Source organism: Mercenaria mercenaria, chromosome 11, assembly GCF_021730395.1.
Source record: "Mercenaria mercenaria strain notata chromosome 11, MADL_Memer_1, whole genome shotgun sequence".
Classification (NCBI taxonomy): Eukaryota; Metazoa; Mollusca; class Bivalvia; order Venerida; family Veneridae; genus Mercenaria; species Mercenaria mercenaria.
In genome coordinates this window covers 80,341,646-80,360,459 of record NC_069371.1, presented here as the reverse complement: position 1 = coordinate 80,360,459, position 18,814 = coordinate 80,341,646, and the positions used below count along the sequence as shown (strand labels likewise).

At 34.0% G+C, this 18,814-nt stretch overlaps 1 protein-coding gene across 1 annotated transcript; it reads left to right on the top strand.

The window, feature by feature from the left end:
- The first annotated feature begins 1,261 nt into the window (after positions 1-1,261).
- Positions 1,262-5,897, top strand: LOC128546840 (uncharacterized). The gene is made up of 3 exons (XM_053518235.1): positions 1,262-1,265; positions 1,645-1,829; positions 4,484-5,897. The coding sequence occupies exons 1-3, from the start codon at positions 1,262-1,264 to the stop codon at positions 5,774-5,776; spliced, it is 1,482 nt and encodes a 493-aa protein (XP_053374210.1). The 3' UTR covers positions 5,777-5,897.
- The last annotated feature ends 12,917 nt before the right edge of the window (positions 5,898-18,814 follow it).

The window sequence follows — 18,814 nt, the reverse complement described above, 5'->3', positions numbered from 1 at the left end:
ATTGTCCATTCATTGATGCAATAGTATTACCGTGTAAACCATGTGTATTGGGGGAACGAGTGGGAAATTTACAATAGAAGTAAACAATGTTAAGAGTTCTTCCAAGTATTTGAGAATATTTGAAATATTCGCATGATTATTCAAAAAAGTTAAGGAAAAGCTTTTGAATATATTTATCACTGTATTCCTTTATAAAGTTTTTATTAGTATATATAGGCCCACACTAATTATGTACATTTAGCTAGTCTCTGTCATACATGTGCATATATGTACATTTTCTAAACATCTCTCCTCTCCCACGGATCTGTCTTTAATTTTCTTACTTCTAGGAACACATTTATTCCAATTTCTACTATTCTAGTCTTTAGTTTCTCCTCATGCCTAATCTTGTGGGCTACCCTAGGTAGGTTTGACCTGATCTTCTTCATTTCAAGTGGTAAGAATTCTTTTTCTCTGATCCCTTAAAACTGGACTAAGAAATTTGGAGTAAACAAGATCTCTATTTTCATAGGACACTAATCTTATTATGACTGGTTTTGGTCCATCAGCATCTGAAGGCACTCTGTGACAGTTCCTGAAAAGCATCATGTCTACTCTTTCTATCTTTTAACTGAAGTTTTTCTTTAAAGAATGTCTTCATTACCTCTTGGAGATTCTCAATATCTTGTATCTAGAAAGCCATAAAACAGGAGATTGTACTTCCTTTCATGTTTTTCAAGTAACAGCATCTGTTTCTTCATCTCATCTAGCTCAAACCTGACATTGCCAACTTTTGAGTTTTGATCTTCTGCCATTTCCTCCAACTTTTCATCTTGAAATGATACACAGTTCACTATCTCATTTACCAAGGATTTGATTTCTGCCATTTCTCCTTTTGTGGAAGCTATATCTCCCCTTATGAGACTGATCTCCTTCTTTAGCTAATCAAATACATTGGTGAATTTATTTTCAATTTTCTTTATTTTTTTCTAAATTGTCTTCAAATAAATGAAATAAGCCTTTTATTTCATCTTTGAACCTATCATAGTCTATGTCAGGTTGTCCGGGTATTTTATCTTTTTCTTTCCCAGTTTTCAGCTTTTGTTCCTCTTCCAAGGCAGTGTTCACCGATTCGCTCCTTGTTGCGCCTCTATGCGCAATCTTGACAGTTTTTTATGAGCTTTTATGTTCAAAACAGTTGATTTATTACGATTATAACGCTTTGGACATTGTGCACGATAACAAACTAATAAAACTTTCTGAAATTGTCTGCACTTGCAAAATGGGTGGGTGGTTGGGGTACTGTAACCTTATACCCTTTTAACGTAGTCTTTAAATTTCTCGATTCCAGCAGCACGTTTCAAAAAAGTTCCTCATGAAACCATGTAAAGAAAATGTTCCTCAACCTTCATCTGATACACAACAGTCCAACCCGGCAAAATTGTATAAAAAAAACGCCATTTTTGCAATCTGCTTAAATTTTATACCGCCATTTCTGTGCTTGATTTCTATTTCTCTCTAATGCAGTCTAATTATTTTATTTTACATATGTTATATTTCTAAAGCCGACCAGAATTTTAAGTTATTTGTCATAGATGTATGAAAAATGAATATTACTACCTCGTTCTATTTTGTTCAAGAAAGAAACCATTCATTTAAAAACAGGTACAAAAGGTGAAAGCTATAATCGACGTTGGAAGACAATCATGCTTGTAGGAGCTACTGGGACAGGAAAGACAACTCTAGTGGATGGAATTGTTAACTACGTTCTGGGTGTTAATATGGATGATCCATTTCGATTTAAAATTGTGAAACTAGAGGAAAGTGAAAGAATTAAGGAGAAAAAACAGGTAAATCACAATGATGTTATTATTTCTTGCATTTTTACACGAATGTCTATTGAAATATATGATAATGCACTTGATAAACTTTCAAAGGTAGCAAATAAATCGATACCATTTTCCAGATATGTTTATACCTGCTGGAATTTAGTATATGTAGGAAAGCAGACACAAGCCTTCGTGAATTGTTAAGTTATCCAAATGGAATCAGGAATGATTTATTCCATCAATATGGTTTGTTCGAATTTGAGTCGTTTAATGCACCAGTGACTTCTACATTTACATTTCATTTTTGATCAAATTTATTTAAGAAATAATATATCTCATTTAGTGATATGTCGCTGAATAAATCATTGTTTTGAGTTCAGATGCGAAGGAACTATATCACGAGGGCGCAGCCCGAGTGATTCAATAATACGCATCTGCACGACAAACAATGATTTTATTCAAGAGCAATTCACTAAATGAGATATATTATTTCGATTCTGACACGTTACCAAGAACTTTAAATTACATCTTTGACGGCATTCATTAAATATTTGCCCGTTTTCAATTGGGTTTTTTCCAGCGCGCCGCTATGCCGTTTGGCGCCTATGACGTAATAAATGTGAGAACAGTAAACAGAACAGTAAACTGTTGCATAATAATTCACTGTTTTCAGCCTTCTTTGTTTAGTAGAAAAATGAATCGGATCGTGTTAGAATATACGATATACAGGTAGTAATACAGACATTCGGTTACCAAGTGTAAATGATGCTAATGTTAAAAGCACATCATTTAAAAGGGGTTTGATTTTAAATAAACCGCATGTGCTAAAATCAGTATCCTGTCGGTTCAAACTCCAAATGGACTTTATTATTAATTGTACAAGAACCATAATTCAGTCATACATCCGACTTGCCGAAAACCATTTGTCGTTTTGACTTGTCCAAAACCAAAACCAATCTTTTTGAAGTTTGAATGAAGTTAGCATGCATGATTAAAACTAAACAGTCAAAGATGATAATGTTTTCTGGATAAGTTCAATGTTTCAATGTTAAATTCACCTTTAAATGCCAACTGCCGATTGCATGTCCAGAGTTTTATGTTATGCATAAAACGATCTAAATTTAACATAAATGGTTATTGTAAATTGATCACGATTGCTAAGAGGTTTAGACACGACAGAGCCGGGCCAGGAGGTGATAATCGGCCCGGAAAATGAATAATGTCATCATTTTAACACCACGTACCCGAACACTGTTGAAACTCGGAATTCTAGCTCCAATGTAAATATGAGCATGTCCTGTTTTATTACTAAAAACCAAGCATTGTAATTCTGCGATAAAAACAGTTTAACGTGTAGACCAATGACAGACTATTATCACGTCCAGTAACGACTCCAACGTCCGCTCGACCGCTATGTTGAAAACGCACTGAGCATGATGACGTTTCGTGTAGCCATTGGTTTCACGCGCACGTGTTCACCGGGCGGATTATGATTATGAGTTTTCGGGCCGTGCCGATAAGTGATAATCAGTGCGTGAAAGAAAACCTACTGAAAACACAGTCATTTTTGTTACTATATATACAGAACCTCGGGCCATTATTCATTTTCCGGGCCGATTATCACCTCCCGGCCCGGCTCTGTCGTGTATTAACCTCTAAATAACTGCGAAATCAACTGCTATGGTGATACATGAGCATCATCATATTTTGTGGTCTATTCAAAGAAAATGAAATGTTTACAAAGCAAAAGATGGTTTCATACAAATCAAAATTCAATTTCTGTGCTTTAAACCGTTGAAATTCCTTTAAGTGTCCGTGTAATTCTAAACTCATTTGACTATCACGATACTAACGTGTGAGGATATAATCCCGGTTAAGGACCTTGTTGCACTTGTTACATTAATAACATACTTCTGTTTTAACCATGGGAAATGCAGCTCAAAGACAGGGAAGGCTAATCATCCGTTGCGAAGTCAAGTATGACCTATAAATAACCGATTTTTTGTAGAATATTATTTCAGAGGCTACGATTGATCCGCTTATCTGTAAGGGGTTTTGTCATGAATTGTGGCTTCTTGCAAGATGCAGTTGCAATTTTAGCATTCTGATATCTTCACGGCGATAGTAGGATTTTTAATCAAAATAACTTTTTCCGAAAGTTAACATCACTTTAATATCAAAATGTTTCTCCAGTGTCTGCTGAGCTTTTCAGAAAATTTTATGACAATCCAAAAATAAATAAAGTCAGAATTGAAATAGTTTAAAGCATTTTGGTGTCCAAACTAGCCGAAATTGACAATAGAATATCAAAATCGGTTTTAAGAGATTTATTCAAAACTAATCAAGATATTTTAGACTTCAAAAATAGTCATATTAATATCATCGCAGACCTTCATAATGGTGCCTTGTTTAAATGTTAATGTCTTATATTTAAAGAGAAATAATGAAAAAAGAATTTGTTACGAAAAAGTTGAATCAAATAAATTGTACATGAAAGATATTTGTGAGACGTATAATTAATTGTGCAACACCTTTACGCCCTCAGTACCAAGCAGAATTCAATATTAGTGAAAGTGAATATACTCCATGATCCCAAAGGAGAAGAAAATATAACAAAACTTAGTCCAACACTTATATCCATAAAGAAATAAACATTTTCCTTCTAAACATTTTAGGCCGAGTCCCAAACGGAGTGGATCACGTGTTACACGATACATTCTTCCAAATATAGCGGACGATTAGAATTCACACTGACGGTTGTAGATACGCCAGGGTTTGGAGATACTCGTGGGATAGGGTACGACAAGAAAGTTATTGATCAAATCAAACACCTTTTTTCTCAACATGGTCCTAAGGGCATTCTATCACTTGATGCAATTTGTTTTTTGAACAAAGCACCTGACGCCCGTCTTACTGCTCATCAAAAATATGTTTTTCAACAAATTCTGTCAATGTTTGGAAAAGACGTTGAAGAAAATATCTGTTCACTGATCACGTTTGCTGACGGTCAAGAACCGCCGGTTTTACACTCACTGAGAGAATCTAAACTTCCTATAAACAAAGATTTTTGTTTTAACAATTCAGCTTTGTTTGCTTCAAACGGTACGGAAAACACTCATGAATATACGCCACTGCATTGGAAAATGGGTCTCAAAAGTTTCCGAAAATTCTTTGCTCACCTTCAAAAACTCCAACCGAAAAGTTTAGAAATGACACGGAATGTACTTCATGCACGCGACACTCTTGAAAATACCATAGAGAACATACAACTGCAGGTAAGTAGTGGCCTTTTTACTATTCACAGTCTACGTGAAGAAATCCGTATTTTCAATCAGCACAAAACAGATGCAGAAGCAAATAAGGACTTTGAGTACGAAATAAAATTCTCAGTACTAAAACATAAACCTTTGCCACCAGGTCAACACATCACTAATTGTTTACATTGCAATCACACCTGCCACTACCCATGCTACATCCCGAATGACGAAGACAAAATGCGGTGTGCTGCCATGAACTTGTCAGGAAACTGCAATGTTTGTAAATATAAGTGTCATTGGTCTCAGCATAAAAACACGCCGCAAATCATATACCCAGAGATTGTTAAAAAAAAGGAAACGTATTCAAATAAAATGAAAAAATTCAAAGCAGCAAAGAAAGGGATGGTAACTCATGAGGACGCTATTGGAATGCTGAAACAAGATATGATAAATAAGATGTTGGACGTGCAAGAAAAAATGGCAGTTGTTAAACGTTGCAATGAGCGCCTGAAAGAAATGGCATTGCGCCCAAATCCACTAAGTATGGTTGAATATATTGATATTATGATAGAAGCTGAAGAGTTTGAACAAAATGATGGGTATAAAGAGCGAATTAAAGAACTGAAGTTCTACAGAGATAGAGCTACTACAGACAAAAAAGCAGCAGATTTTCTGGCTATAAGACTAGACGAAGAGCTGAATATGGATTAGATAAATGCATGTCTCACTTTGGTGCCGTATTTTGGAAAGCTTTTAAATGATATTGTCTCTTCTAAAGACAATTATTATTTTCACAATTCATGTCAACATGACATCCAGATTCTTCTCACTCAACTGCAGCAAACTAAAAGCAAACTATTTACGGGATAGAGACATATGCACCGGTACCTTTGTCGTGCACTTAAATATATAAAGGTTTTCGAAACATAATAGTTAAAAACATTAAGTTAGAAATTACGTTTAAGTAACCTTGAATAATCTTTCCAACAAATTTTGATATTTTAAACAAAATCTATAAGATTGGTCTAGGGAAATGATAGCGGACTCGGTTTGATTGCAAATGTGGACATATACTCTTTTAATCAAATGACTTGTACTAGCTTTGAATTGCTTTAATTCATACAGACCATTTTAAACGTAACTTCGTTAAGTGAACTTAACATCTCGGTTTAGACTGTTTAGTCATTATGTTTACTCACTTAAAGTCAAACTTTTTAAACAGTAGTATTTATTGGATATCAGTTACATGTCGGTACACTGTTTCAAAGACAATATGAAGAGAAACATACATGTGATCTAAACTTGGAATAGAGGGACGAATCCACTTCAGAACGTCAGAATGTATTCTAGAGGTGCTTTCCTTTTCTATATCGTCTTTACTTCCGTCTCCTAACTTCCATGTTTTGGAACATATTCCAACAACAAGCCCGTCTATATTCATACATTCCTTCAATAAACATTTAAAAGTAGAAGACAGTCTATTCTGGCCGTACTAAAGCGGTGCAACAGTTTTTTATCTAATAGTAAAGGTAGGCAGTGTATTTTTATTTACGGCATAAAGACTCGTTTTGATCATTAATTTCTGTTGGCCAGATACTTTTCTCTGTTACAATTTTAATCAGTTACTGCAGAGTAAAAAACTAAACGTTGCTAACGGTGCTTTGTTCAAAATGCTACATAAAATTTTGAATAAGATAGATCATGCATATACATATTGTTTGTTGTTGTTTTTGTTTGTTTGTTTGTTTGCTTGCTTGTTTATATGATTGTGTTACTTTCATTTAGATGAAGTTTGCTGAGGTTAGATATTGAAATACTGTTTGTGGACTTTTCAAATATTGCCTCCTATTGCATTAAACCTCACAATGTCACCAAACAAATTCTCCAATCAAACGCATGAAATATTTTCTTCTGTTTTTTTTTGGCCATTCTTTTTCATGCCATTTCCTTATGGTACATAATATCATTTTTCAATTTCCCATTACCCTTACAACACGACAGTTAAAAAAGAAGTGCCATTTTTCACTAACACAAAGAGGAAACTCCACCCCCTTCCCCACCCCCAACACACACACCCCTTCCATCCCACGTTTTGTGTACGTTTTCCATATGAGTTTCTCTTTCTGTTTTTTTTTTGTTTTTTTTTTTTTTGTTATTCATTTTATTCTTAATTACCACATCCTAACTAACCCAGTCCAAAGGTGAACTAAATCATTAAAAAAAATATTCTTTTTCTTTTTTCTATTGAAGAAGTTTTCAATTGGCCATCACGCTGTTTTGTTTTGTCAGTGAAAACATAATGTATTTGTAAACTTTGGTTACCACCGATGTCTTACTAAGTATGCAAGCGTAATTATAATGCTTTTAATGTTTAAATGGTAGGTATTTTGTAACTAAGTGGTAAAGACTAGGTACTTGCAAGTGATTTTACTTTTGTTGTAAATATGTAAATAGAGCCAGTTTAGAAACAAAAAAACTATTTTGATGTTCTTGCATGTTTGCCTATATTTCATGTTATCATCTATTTAGTAACATGCATTCTTCCTAATTTTTTATACTTTGCAAATAAGAAACTTGTCACTTGTGAAAAGTTACCTGTTTGAATTTTCCTTGAAACTTATTTATATCTGTAATATTTCAGTTGACTAATGTACTCTTCTGAAAATGTTGAATCTGTCATTTTCTCACTGTGTTGTATAGTTATATTGGCTATAAAGATTGTAATACGTTTTATGTTTAGCAGAATTTGTATTCTTATTCATATTCGTTTGAAAGATAAAAAAAGAATTTGTGTAAATACAACGTATATATGAAGCATATGTTATCGCTAACAGGTTAATAATTATCAAAACCACACGAAAGTCATTCAAGAATTTGTGACGCTGAGGCTATGATGTTTTTAAATTACTTGAAATGTTTACCTGATTGCTTTTCAGAAATACAAATACCAGGCTTTCAAAAGAAGGCTTTGCTGTTGCAAGGCAACTAGAAAGCTAATAAAAGTGAACTCTTGTTCTTATTTTCCAACATTCGGTTGCTATTGAAACGGCATAGATTCATTCGTTCATATTGTTACGATCTTGAATCGATAAAGTATATAATAAGAAACCCCTGCCTAACTCATTTTGGCTTAAACTGTTTGTTTTTAATAGTTCAACTTTAAATTTCAGTTATTCAATATCATTTTTCATCTTTGTTCAATCAATTTCTGCTGTAAAAATAAATTAATACGGTTATCCGTATGCAGTGGACAATTTGCGCTTTAAAGATTATGGACTTTTTCCAATTACTTATATCAATTAATCGCCCCATACATTGTTAACATTTTATTTGCTTGTGTAAAATAGTAGCATGGTTTGTATTTTACAGAAAATATAACTATTCCTGTTATGGTTTGCTTAACAAAAACATTTTGAGTTGATGATTTCAATTTAGAATTGTCACAGTGTATGTAAGATAGTTCACTATACTGCGAAAACTGTTGCAGAGAAAAAAAATGCTAAAAGCAATCTGTACATGATTTTGACTACAAAAGTTTGTCAATTTTTAGATTTAGGATGTATGCAAAAATGCTAAAACAGTGTGAAATTAAGCATGATTTTTTTTTCAATATTTTAGATTTAGGATGTGTGATTTAAACTTTGTCTTTTTTGAAAATAAAATAACACTAAAGGTTTTTGCTATTTCAGCTTTTTGTAAATGTTTCAATTTATTTAGTTTACGTTTTGTCATATTTATCTACATGTACTTTCTTCTTTGTTGATTGTCACTGTATCTTTGGTAAATGAATTATTGCAGAGAGAAAATAATGTGTGCATGATTTTGAAGATGGATAATTTGAATCTAGTTTTGATTCTTCCCGGCTTGCTGTGTATTTGTGTCAGCAGCGGTTTTATTTAGTTTAGGTTTTCTGATATTGGTCAACATATATTCGATTCATATTTTATGTAAGCATAATATTTAAATACATTTTATGGACATGCAAAACCATGAGCTATGTGCTATGTACTGTAGAATGGTCTGAAAACAACCATTCACAGAATGAAATAAGTCCTTTTTATCATTGAACTATTTTGAAATTTACGCCATTGTAAAAATGGCTACTAGTATGCTACACGGCGTTCCAAGAAACCATTCTTCCATTTATTTATTAATTCTGTTGGGTTTAACGTCGCACCGGCACAGTTATAGGTCATATGGCGGCTTTCTAGCTTTGATGGTGGAGGAAGACCCCAGGTGCCCCTCCGTGCATTATTTCGTCAAGAGCGGGCACCTGGGTAGAACCACTGACCTTCCGTAAGCCAGCTGGATGTCTTCCTCACATGAAGAATTCAACACCATTTGTTCCAAGTCGTATTCCACGTTTAAGAATATCTTTTATATTTGACCTTAAAATTGTAGCAGGAATGTAGGAAGCTATTGGTCATTGGTGCGACGGAGGGAATGGGTTAGGGTCCACGACTGCAGCCCTCGCGATCCCAGCTCCTACGCCACTGTGTAGCATAAACATATGAAGTGTCGTAAGGACATGCCCAATATATATATATATACGTTATTTTAACTTGAAACTCGATATCTCGAATTTCAAGGGACCGAGCGTGTTTTTTGTTGTTCTCTTTTTCGAAATAACTAAAATTCGTTTGAAATTATATTTTGTACACATGTTTTTGGGACGGGATTTGAAACTTTCTTTAAGACAAGATTTTGAGATAAACTAGTTCGATATATATAGTTTCAACTGTACATATTACTATTACTTTGTTGTTTTGTTGTTGTTGTTGTTGTTTTATTATTATTATTATTATTATTATTTTTATTATTACTATTATTATTATTAATAATGTTTCATTGTACCTGTAAGTTTTGAGAAAATCAAGAGGTAGAAATCGGTGGTGAAGCGAGAAAATGTGCTTTTCTTTTTGCAATAATTGACATGTTTTCAAGAGGAATAAATTTCGTCTTATCAATATTTTGCAACTTTGCTGTTTATTTTATGCCAAGAGGGAGAGTTACATGGTAATAATGAAATAAAAGATAAAGGAATATTGTTTGTTTCAGTTAAAACGTAATTCTTCCAAAAGATATTTGATGTTACATTTATAACAAATTGTTTCATTCCATATCTTTTATTTTTAGGTTTTACATGTATTACATATGCAAATGAATGTCAGCAGAAAAAAGAATAGCTTTATGAAATGTAGATTTGGTTTTGAATCATAGTTTTAGTTTTGTAAGTTGTTTTGTTTATTTGAGTCTTTAATGAAAATTATTCATGACTAAACGTTTTTTTTATCCTGTTTTACAGTGGCTTTACTTAAATATAAAAAAAAGAACGTTTGACTATATCCTCAAACACTCATTCATTTCAATGTGTTTATAATGTTGTATACATTGATGAAATTTTTTTCAAATTTTCAAATGCTGACATGAAAAAATGATATTTTTTACTCTCAAATATCAGACTTTAGTGGAATATCATTCGATGATAGATTTTAGTTCATCGCTTATATATCCCTGAAGTAATATGTTTCAACAGTCTTCGTGTGTTAATTATTCTTTAAATACTTATCTGCATACCAGATTTTAAAATTATATAAGAAAGATATTGATTTCCATCGCATAGGTAAAAATGGCCATTTTTGTCATCATTATTCATTTAAAAAATCTTAAAAAGTCAAATTAAAACATTTTTATTTAGTGTTTCAATTTCCTATTTAGATTTTTGTTTTGTTTTGTTTTATACTAAAGGGACTGGACAACAGATGTTCTGGCTAAAATGATCATAACATTAGAACTTGATGTTGTTTTATTATTACTATTATTATTATTTTGAAAAATGCCATATCAGGAAAAACGTCAAGAGTTGGGAATTAAACCAGGGTGTCCTTGGCAATATAAAATGTGACCACGACCTTTGATATAAAGCCTTATAGTTAAGGCAGTTTACCTTCAGTACCCCGTGACAAACGCTTGAAAATTTTGTAAAACCAACTAATTTCCACGTGTTTCCATAACATTCAATCTATCAGAAGCTCTAAGCCTTGTTATGAAAACTATAGAAATGATTTCCTGATATCTTGAAAATTTTATATGTTGTCAGTTCCTTTAACGAATCACGTATTATACAATTGTTTCCTAAATAACCAGAGTATAATTAACATACCAGTTTTTTAGATAAATAACGTTATGTTTGATTTATAAATATTATAGATAACTTTAAATACAGTGTTAAAGGTATCAGGCGACAACCAGTTTTTGATAATTTGCTAGTAAAAAAAGATAACAAAAGCCGAAAACTTTATATCCGTAACTATTTAATTTAGAAGCATCGTAGTAGAAAACTTGAAATACTAAGAACTAAATAGAAGTTAGTGTGTCTGAATTAAAAAATATTAAATCCTAAATTAAGAGTTACTTAGACCTAATTTGGAGTAACTAAGTCCAGATTAGAGATATTTACTTATTCAGCAATGCCTGAGGGTTATTTTGTCATATCAATTTAATAAATGCAGTTTGTTCTTATCATGAAAAAATATATACTAAGTCCAAATTAGAGATAGTTACTTATCAAGCAATGCCTGAAGGTTATTTTGTCATACCAAGTTAATAAATGCAGTTTGTTCTTATCTTGAAAAAATATATAGAAAGAGAGTCGCCTTGTGTCTTTAAGTATTAATAAGGATTGTCTATGACAAAACTGTAAATCTTGTGTTTTTATTACACATTCATTCAGATTTTTGAGACAACCTTCATGAGGATGTAATACATGTTTTTGGTGCCCCACTTAGTTACAAACAAATACTGTAGCATTATAAAGCCGTCTCGTAGTTACCTATTTGTCAATGATTCTTAAACTTTGATGATTTTATATCTCATCGATTATCAAAAAGAAAATGTTTATAATACAGAATTTAATTACCGTTAGAACTGAAAATTGACAAAAGTCATCAAAAAGCTGGTTTTTAATACAAATGTTCGAATAAATGTTCAGTCTAATAAAAAAAAAGTACACGCATTATTATCTGATGTTACTGTACATGCACATTAGTTATGAATGTAAACTGTATTAATTGCTCGAGAACCAAGCTCTGTTTTACTTAGACAGGAGTGGAAATGACTAGGAAAACATAAACATACGAACAAATATTTGTTTTGGCTAAAATACATTACAGATTAAATACTGTGTAACTTTTACTTTCAACATATTCTGAAAATAAAATTTTCATCCTCTTCATTTTCACTCTGCTGTTCCTCAACTGTATTTGAAGTTAATCTTATATTGTGTGCTGAATTATCAAATAAAGTAATCATAAAATACATCTTTGTTATGACTATAAGCCAATGAGTCTGGGCTATCATTCGTTAATTTTGAATCCTTACCTCAACAGTTCTGACAACTTCAATCAAAATTTAATTAAATTTCATTGCATAATTTTGAATTTGTCATCTGAAGTCAGTTCTACGGGTCCCCTTCTCCTTGCCCTTAGGGATCTGAACCATCATTCTACAAATTTGAGTTCCTAGTTTCCAAAGATGCTGGAAGCTAAATTTGAATGAATTTCACCAAGTAGTTAAGTGGAAATATGGTTTGAAACGATTATTAAAAGCCCTATGAAAACTTCCTCCTTGCTACCATATGACTAGTTAATGTTTCCATCCAATAGAAACTTAGGAGGAAGCTGTTAAAGACAAATGACTTTTCACATTTTTAGACTAGGGTCCTTGTTCCAGGAGAGCCGTTGTTCCAGAAGAGCCATAGACATCATATCTAAACAGCCTTATGATACTTCCATCCAAATTTGGTTGTCGAACGACCAATAAAATAACATTCGAGGGACCTTGTTTCCCAATTCTTAAAGGACCACAATCGTACGGCATTTATAATCCCCCGCCGGTGAAATCGGGAGGGGGTATTGAAATGGCATTTTCCGTCTGTCAGTGCGTCCGTCCATGCGTCCGTCTGCAGTCATTTCTCAGTAACTAGCAGGTAGCATTTCATGAAACTTGAAATAAAAATGAACCAACATACTGTGATGATGCCCGTCGTTTTTTTTTTTTGTTGTTGTTTTTTTGGGATTGGTCAATTTCCCTTAGAGTTATTGCCCTTGATTTAATGAAAAATGCCCAAAAATGTCCGTCCGCAGTCATTTCTCAGTAACTAGCAGGTAGAATTTCATAAAACTTGAAATAAACATGAACCAGCATACTGCGGTGATGCCCGTCAAGGTTTTTTTGGATTCAATTTCCCTTAGAGTTATTGTCCTTTAATTGTTTAAAAATCCACAGATTTGTACATAACAAACCAACCAATTGGTGGAATTTCATTAAACTTCTTTTATTCTTTTCCATGAACGTTTATTATAAACATGTGAAGTTGTGTACCCACACATAGTCACCACCTTGCCTTGGTCACATCCCCTCCCCCTCCCCACAAAAAAAAATCATTCCTTTTTTTTTTTCAAACCTTCCATGAATATTTATTAACATGCAAAGTTGTACCGTTCCCCCACCTCACTCTCCACTCAGTGATGCAACCCCCGCCCCCCATCCCCCACTCCCCTATTTTTTTCATTTTTAATTTTCCATCAATATTTATAATCAACATGTGAAGTTTTGTACCCTCACCCGCACCCCCCCCCCCCCCCCCCCCCAAAAAAAAAACATTCATTTTCTGTTAAAATTATTTTGACTAATGAAACGATTTGCTTCTTAGTAACATCCTTAACTTGCTGCCGGATATATTTTTTTGCCATTTCTCACCACAAACCCTTTCGGCGGGGTATACCAATTCATCGAATTTGCTTGTTAAATTGCGATTGTCCCTAAAAATAGATGCTTCCAGTTACATATTTGGTCGTTTAAAGTTACACACAATAACTCGTAATTGTGGTTTATCTTTAACTTCACACCGACACAGTTATAAGTCATATTGCAAATTTCTACCTGTTGATGGTGGAGGAAGATACCAGGTGCCCCTCTTCTTCATCACGGTAAGGCCACAGACCTTCCGAAAACAAGCTGGAAAGTACCTTCACACGAAGAATTCTACGCAAGGTTTCGAAACCAAAGCGGTGAAGGACCCTCATCACGTTTACATTGTACCCAAGAATAAAAGACTTGTATTCTGATCTGAAAACATGACCAGCGTTTGCTAATCCATTTCAAGCAATACGAAGAGTTAAAACATCTATTTCAAATAATCATTTCATCAAACACCTTAAATGGGGTAACCTTCTACCTTCTGACAACAAGAGATCACAGAGTGATCTTGGCGCCCACCAAAGTGCCATTTTTGAGTGTTCCAAATTTCAAGACTTACTGACTAGCTCAAGGTCAAATTTCATTTCCGTACACAACACTGTGCATGTGGTCCAAATTCGAAAGCTGTAGCTTAAGAAATGTGAAAGTAGGTCACTAGATCAATTTCAAGGACAAAGTTCTTTTTACACAAAACTATGCATGTGCATAAAGTTTGAAAGCAGTAGCTTGTGAAATTTGAAAGTAGGTCACTAGGTCAATCTTAAAGTCAAAGTTTAATTCGGTACAAAAAACTATGCAAGTGGTCCTAATTTGAAGGCTGTAGCTTGAGAAATGTGTAAGTAGGTCACTAGGTCAAAATCAAGGTCAAATTTCATTTCAGAACACAAATCTATGCATGTGGTCCAAATTTTAAGCCTGTACCTTCAAAAATGTGAAAGTAGGTCACTAGGTCAATGTCAAGGTCAAAGTTTTTTTCGGTACACAATCCTATGCATGTGGTCTAAATTTGAAGCCTGAGGCTACAGAAATGTGAAAGTAGGTCACTAGGTCAATCTTAAGGTCAAAATTCATTTCAGTAAACAAAACTATGCAAGTGGTCCAAATCTGAAGGCTGTAGCTTGAAAAATGTAAAAGTAGGTCACTAGGTCAAAATCAAGGTCAAATTTCATTTCGGAATACAAAACTATGCACGTGGTCCAAATTTGAAGCCTGTACCTTCAAAAATGTGAAAGTAGGTCACTAGGTCAATGTCAAGGTCAAAGTTTTTTCGATACACAAAACTATGCATGTGGTCAAAATTTGAAGGCTGTAGCTTGAGAAATGTGGAAGTAGGTCACTAGGTCAATCTCAAGGTCAAATTTCATATCCGAACACGAAACTATGCATGTGGTCCAAATTTGAAGCCTGTACCTTTAAAAATGTGAAAGTAGGTCACTAGGTCAATGTCAACGTCAAAGTTTTTTCGATACGCAAAACTGTGCATGTGGTCAAAATTTGAAGGCTGTAGCTTGAGAAATGTGGAAGTAGGTCACTAGGTCAATCTTAAGGTCAAAGTTCATTTCGGTACACAAAACTATGCAAGTGGTCCAAATTTGAAGGCTGTAGCTTGAGAAATGTGGAAGTAGGTCACTAGGTCAAAATCAAGGTCAAAGTTCATTTCCGGACACGAAACTATGCATGTGGTCCAAATTTGAAGCCTTACCTTCAAAATATGTGAAAGTAGGTCACTAGGTCAATGTCAAGGTTAAAGTGTTTTCTGGTGCACAAAACTATGCATGTGGTCCAAATTTGAAGGCTGTATAGCTTGAGAAAATGTGAAAGTAGGTCACTAGGTCAAAATCAAGGTCAAATTTCATTTCGAAACACAAAATTATGCATGTGGTCCAAATTTGAAGACTGTACCTTCAAAAATGTGAAAGTAGGTCACTAGGTCAAAGTCAAGGTCAAAGTTTTTTTCGGTACACAAAACTATGTATGTGGTCCAAATTTGAAGGCTGTAGCTTGAGAAATGTGAAAGTAGGTCACTAGGTCAAAATCAATGTCAAATTTCATTTTGAAACACGGAACTATGCATATGGTCCAAATTTGAAGCCTGTACCTTCAAAAATGTGAAAGTAGGTCACTAGCTCATAATCAAGGTCAAAGTTTTTTCCGGTGCACAAAACTATGCATGTGGTCCAAATTGAAGGCTGTAGCTACAGAAATATGAAAGTAGGTCACTAGGTCAAAATCAAGGTCAACTCATGTCAAGGTTCATCTTGCCACTCAAAAATATACATGTGGTCCAAATTTGAATGTTGTAATTATTGACAAGAATATTTTAAAAGCTTTTCCCTATATAAGTCTATATCAACCATGTGACCCCCGGGGCAGGGCCATATTTGACCCTAGGGGAATAATTTGAACAAACTTGGTAGAGAACCACTAGATGATGCTACATTACAAATATCAAAGCCCTAGGCTTTATAGTTTGGACAAGAAGATTTTCAAAGTTTTTCCCTATATAAGTCTATGTAAACCATATGACCCCCAGGGCGGGGCCATATTTGACCCTAGGGGTATAATTAGTAAAATTTTAGTTGAAGACCACTAGATGATGTTACATACAAAATATCAAAGCCCTAGATCCTTTGGTTTTGGACAAGAGGTTTTTCAAAGTTTTTCCCTATATAAGTCTATATAAACCATGTGACCCCCAGGGCGGGGCCATATTTGACCCAAGAGAAATAATTTTAATCATCTTGGTAGAGGACCACTAGATGATGCTTCATACCAAATATCAAAGCCCTAGGCTCTGTGGTTTTGGATAAGAAGGTTTTTCCCTATATAAATCTATGTAAATTATAGAAATAAACAAAGGGCCATAACTCACTCACAAATTTTTGAACCAGTCTGATTTTCAGGGGGACACAACTAGGGTACCAATACATCATTCTGACAAAGTTTGGTCAAAATCCCCCCAGTAGTTTCTGAGGAGATGCGATAACGAGAAATTGTTAACGGACGGACGGAAGTTCCTACAGATGGACCTTTATTGGGTATTTCTTTTGTTAAAAAGTACCCAATATGCTACAAAAAGTACCCAATAAACACTACGGAATGAATAGAATTTACCGTTACCTATTGTTCTCTATACCCAACAAATGTTCATTCGTGGGCTCGGACGGAATGACGGATGGACGGACCACGGACGCAGAGTGATTTTAATAGCCCACCATCATCAGATGGTGGGCTAATAAAGCGAAACCTTAAATCAGAAATATTGAACCGACACAACGATATCAAATGGGCAGAAAATATAACATCGAGTTCAAAAACTCACCAAATTTCTATCCAAAATAGATTTTTATCTTCAGTTTAACTACTCCAAAACAATGTCATGTTATAAAACAAGTATATGTATATATATATACAGAATTTGCAGACAACTCACAACATATCCCCAAACAATTGTCTCTTCTTCTGCATCCTTTTTGCTGCAGCTACCGACCTGTAAAAATAATGTTTTGGAAGGGTTTATGCTATTTTTCTAAGGCCATGGAAATCAAATAGTGTAGCTCTCTACTTTAAAATAATATTGGACTGTTTTACTTTAGTGATAAAGACAACGTATTTTGTTTATTAACATTTGCAGAAAATATTACATCGAGTCCACAATTTCCCCCAAAAGCCCACGGGATTGTTTGTGACCCTTCCAAATTTGGAAATAAAACACTATTTTTACTGGTGTCTATAGCTGCATCAAACAAGGATGCAGAAGAAGACACAATTTGGGGGAGGGGGTTGTAAGTTGAGTTGTCTACAAGTTATAAACATTTTGGAGAATTTGTGAAATTTTGGACTCAAAATCATATATTAACATCACGTGAATTGCTTTGTCTGCACACGATTTTTCTCCCGTTAATACATAGGTGAATCCAGTGAGAAAAAATAAGTTTTATGCAAGTATGTTTGTATATGCCCACACGCATGGCCTACCGAAGCACTCATCTTCTAACCATACGGTACGATTTTAGATGCTAGGGATACGTCAATATTTTTTTTCAAATCACTCCTTCGCAGCTGTATTTTGACTACTCTTGTAAGCTTGAATATTATACAGTAAGGGAAATTGTAAAGCAGATAATGGAATATGTCATTTGTTGATGTCACTTAAGGTAGATATGCATGTTTGATAAACCAGAAGTAATGGCATAACGTCATTTATCCTGATAACGTAGAATAAAGCCTGGACTCGGCATACAGAAACGAAAATATTTTTATGAATCAATGGCAACCCATGAGTAAATTTCTTAAAGTGGCTACATTACTACATTTCTTAATATAAAATATTATATCAAAAAGTTTGAAATGTTAAGTAATTCCAAATACTGCCTTAAAATCAGCTTGGAATGTGCAGACTTTTGTAATCACAATATCTTAAAAACAAGCATACATACCTATACATACTATTTCACCAAATTATAGGCTATATATTAATGTATAACTGTCAGAATATTGATAAGAATATACATTGTAGAAAAAAGTATATGCGAAAATGTCATCAAAGTTGTAATTTTCCCATAGACTTCCATGATGAAAACTTGTGCACATTCCGAACTTTTCAAATCAATCTAGCAAACATTCAGTCACACGACCCTATCTTTTTTTGTGTGCCATTTTTCCATGTATATTCTGAAGTTTTGGAGAAAAAAAATTATCTGAACGAGAACTACCTTAACTAAGGAAATTATGGAAATTATGGAAGTTCACAATTCAATACACAACCAGCTTATTGAAATGTCTACCAGTATGGCAACACATTTTTTGAGGAGAAAAAACACACAAGAAAACAAACTTTTAATGCGGTTCAAACCGAGCCTGCAACATTTTCGTTTTTGTCGTGTTGAGCGACCTGTGGAGTTTCCACTTTTCCTATTGTATCACTCAAAACCCTGGATAGCTCAAGTAGTTTGCATGTCCCCTGGCAAACTCAAGCAATCAGGTGCT

Coding starts and splice junctions, on each gene's coding strand:
- LOC128546840 (XM_053518235.1), top strand. Junction 1,830..4,483: donor GAATTAAGGAGAAAAAACAG/GTAAATCACAAT, acceptor TAAACATTTTAG/GCCGAGTCCCAAACGGAGTG.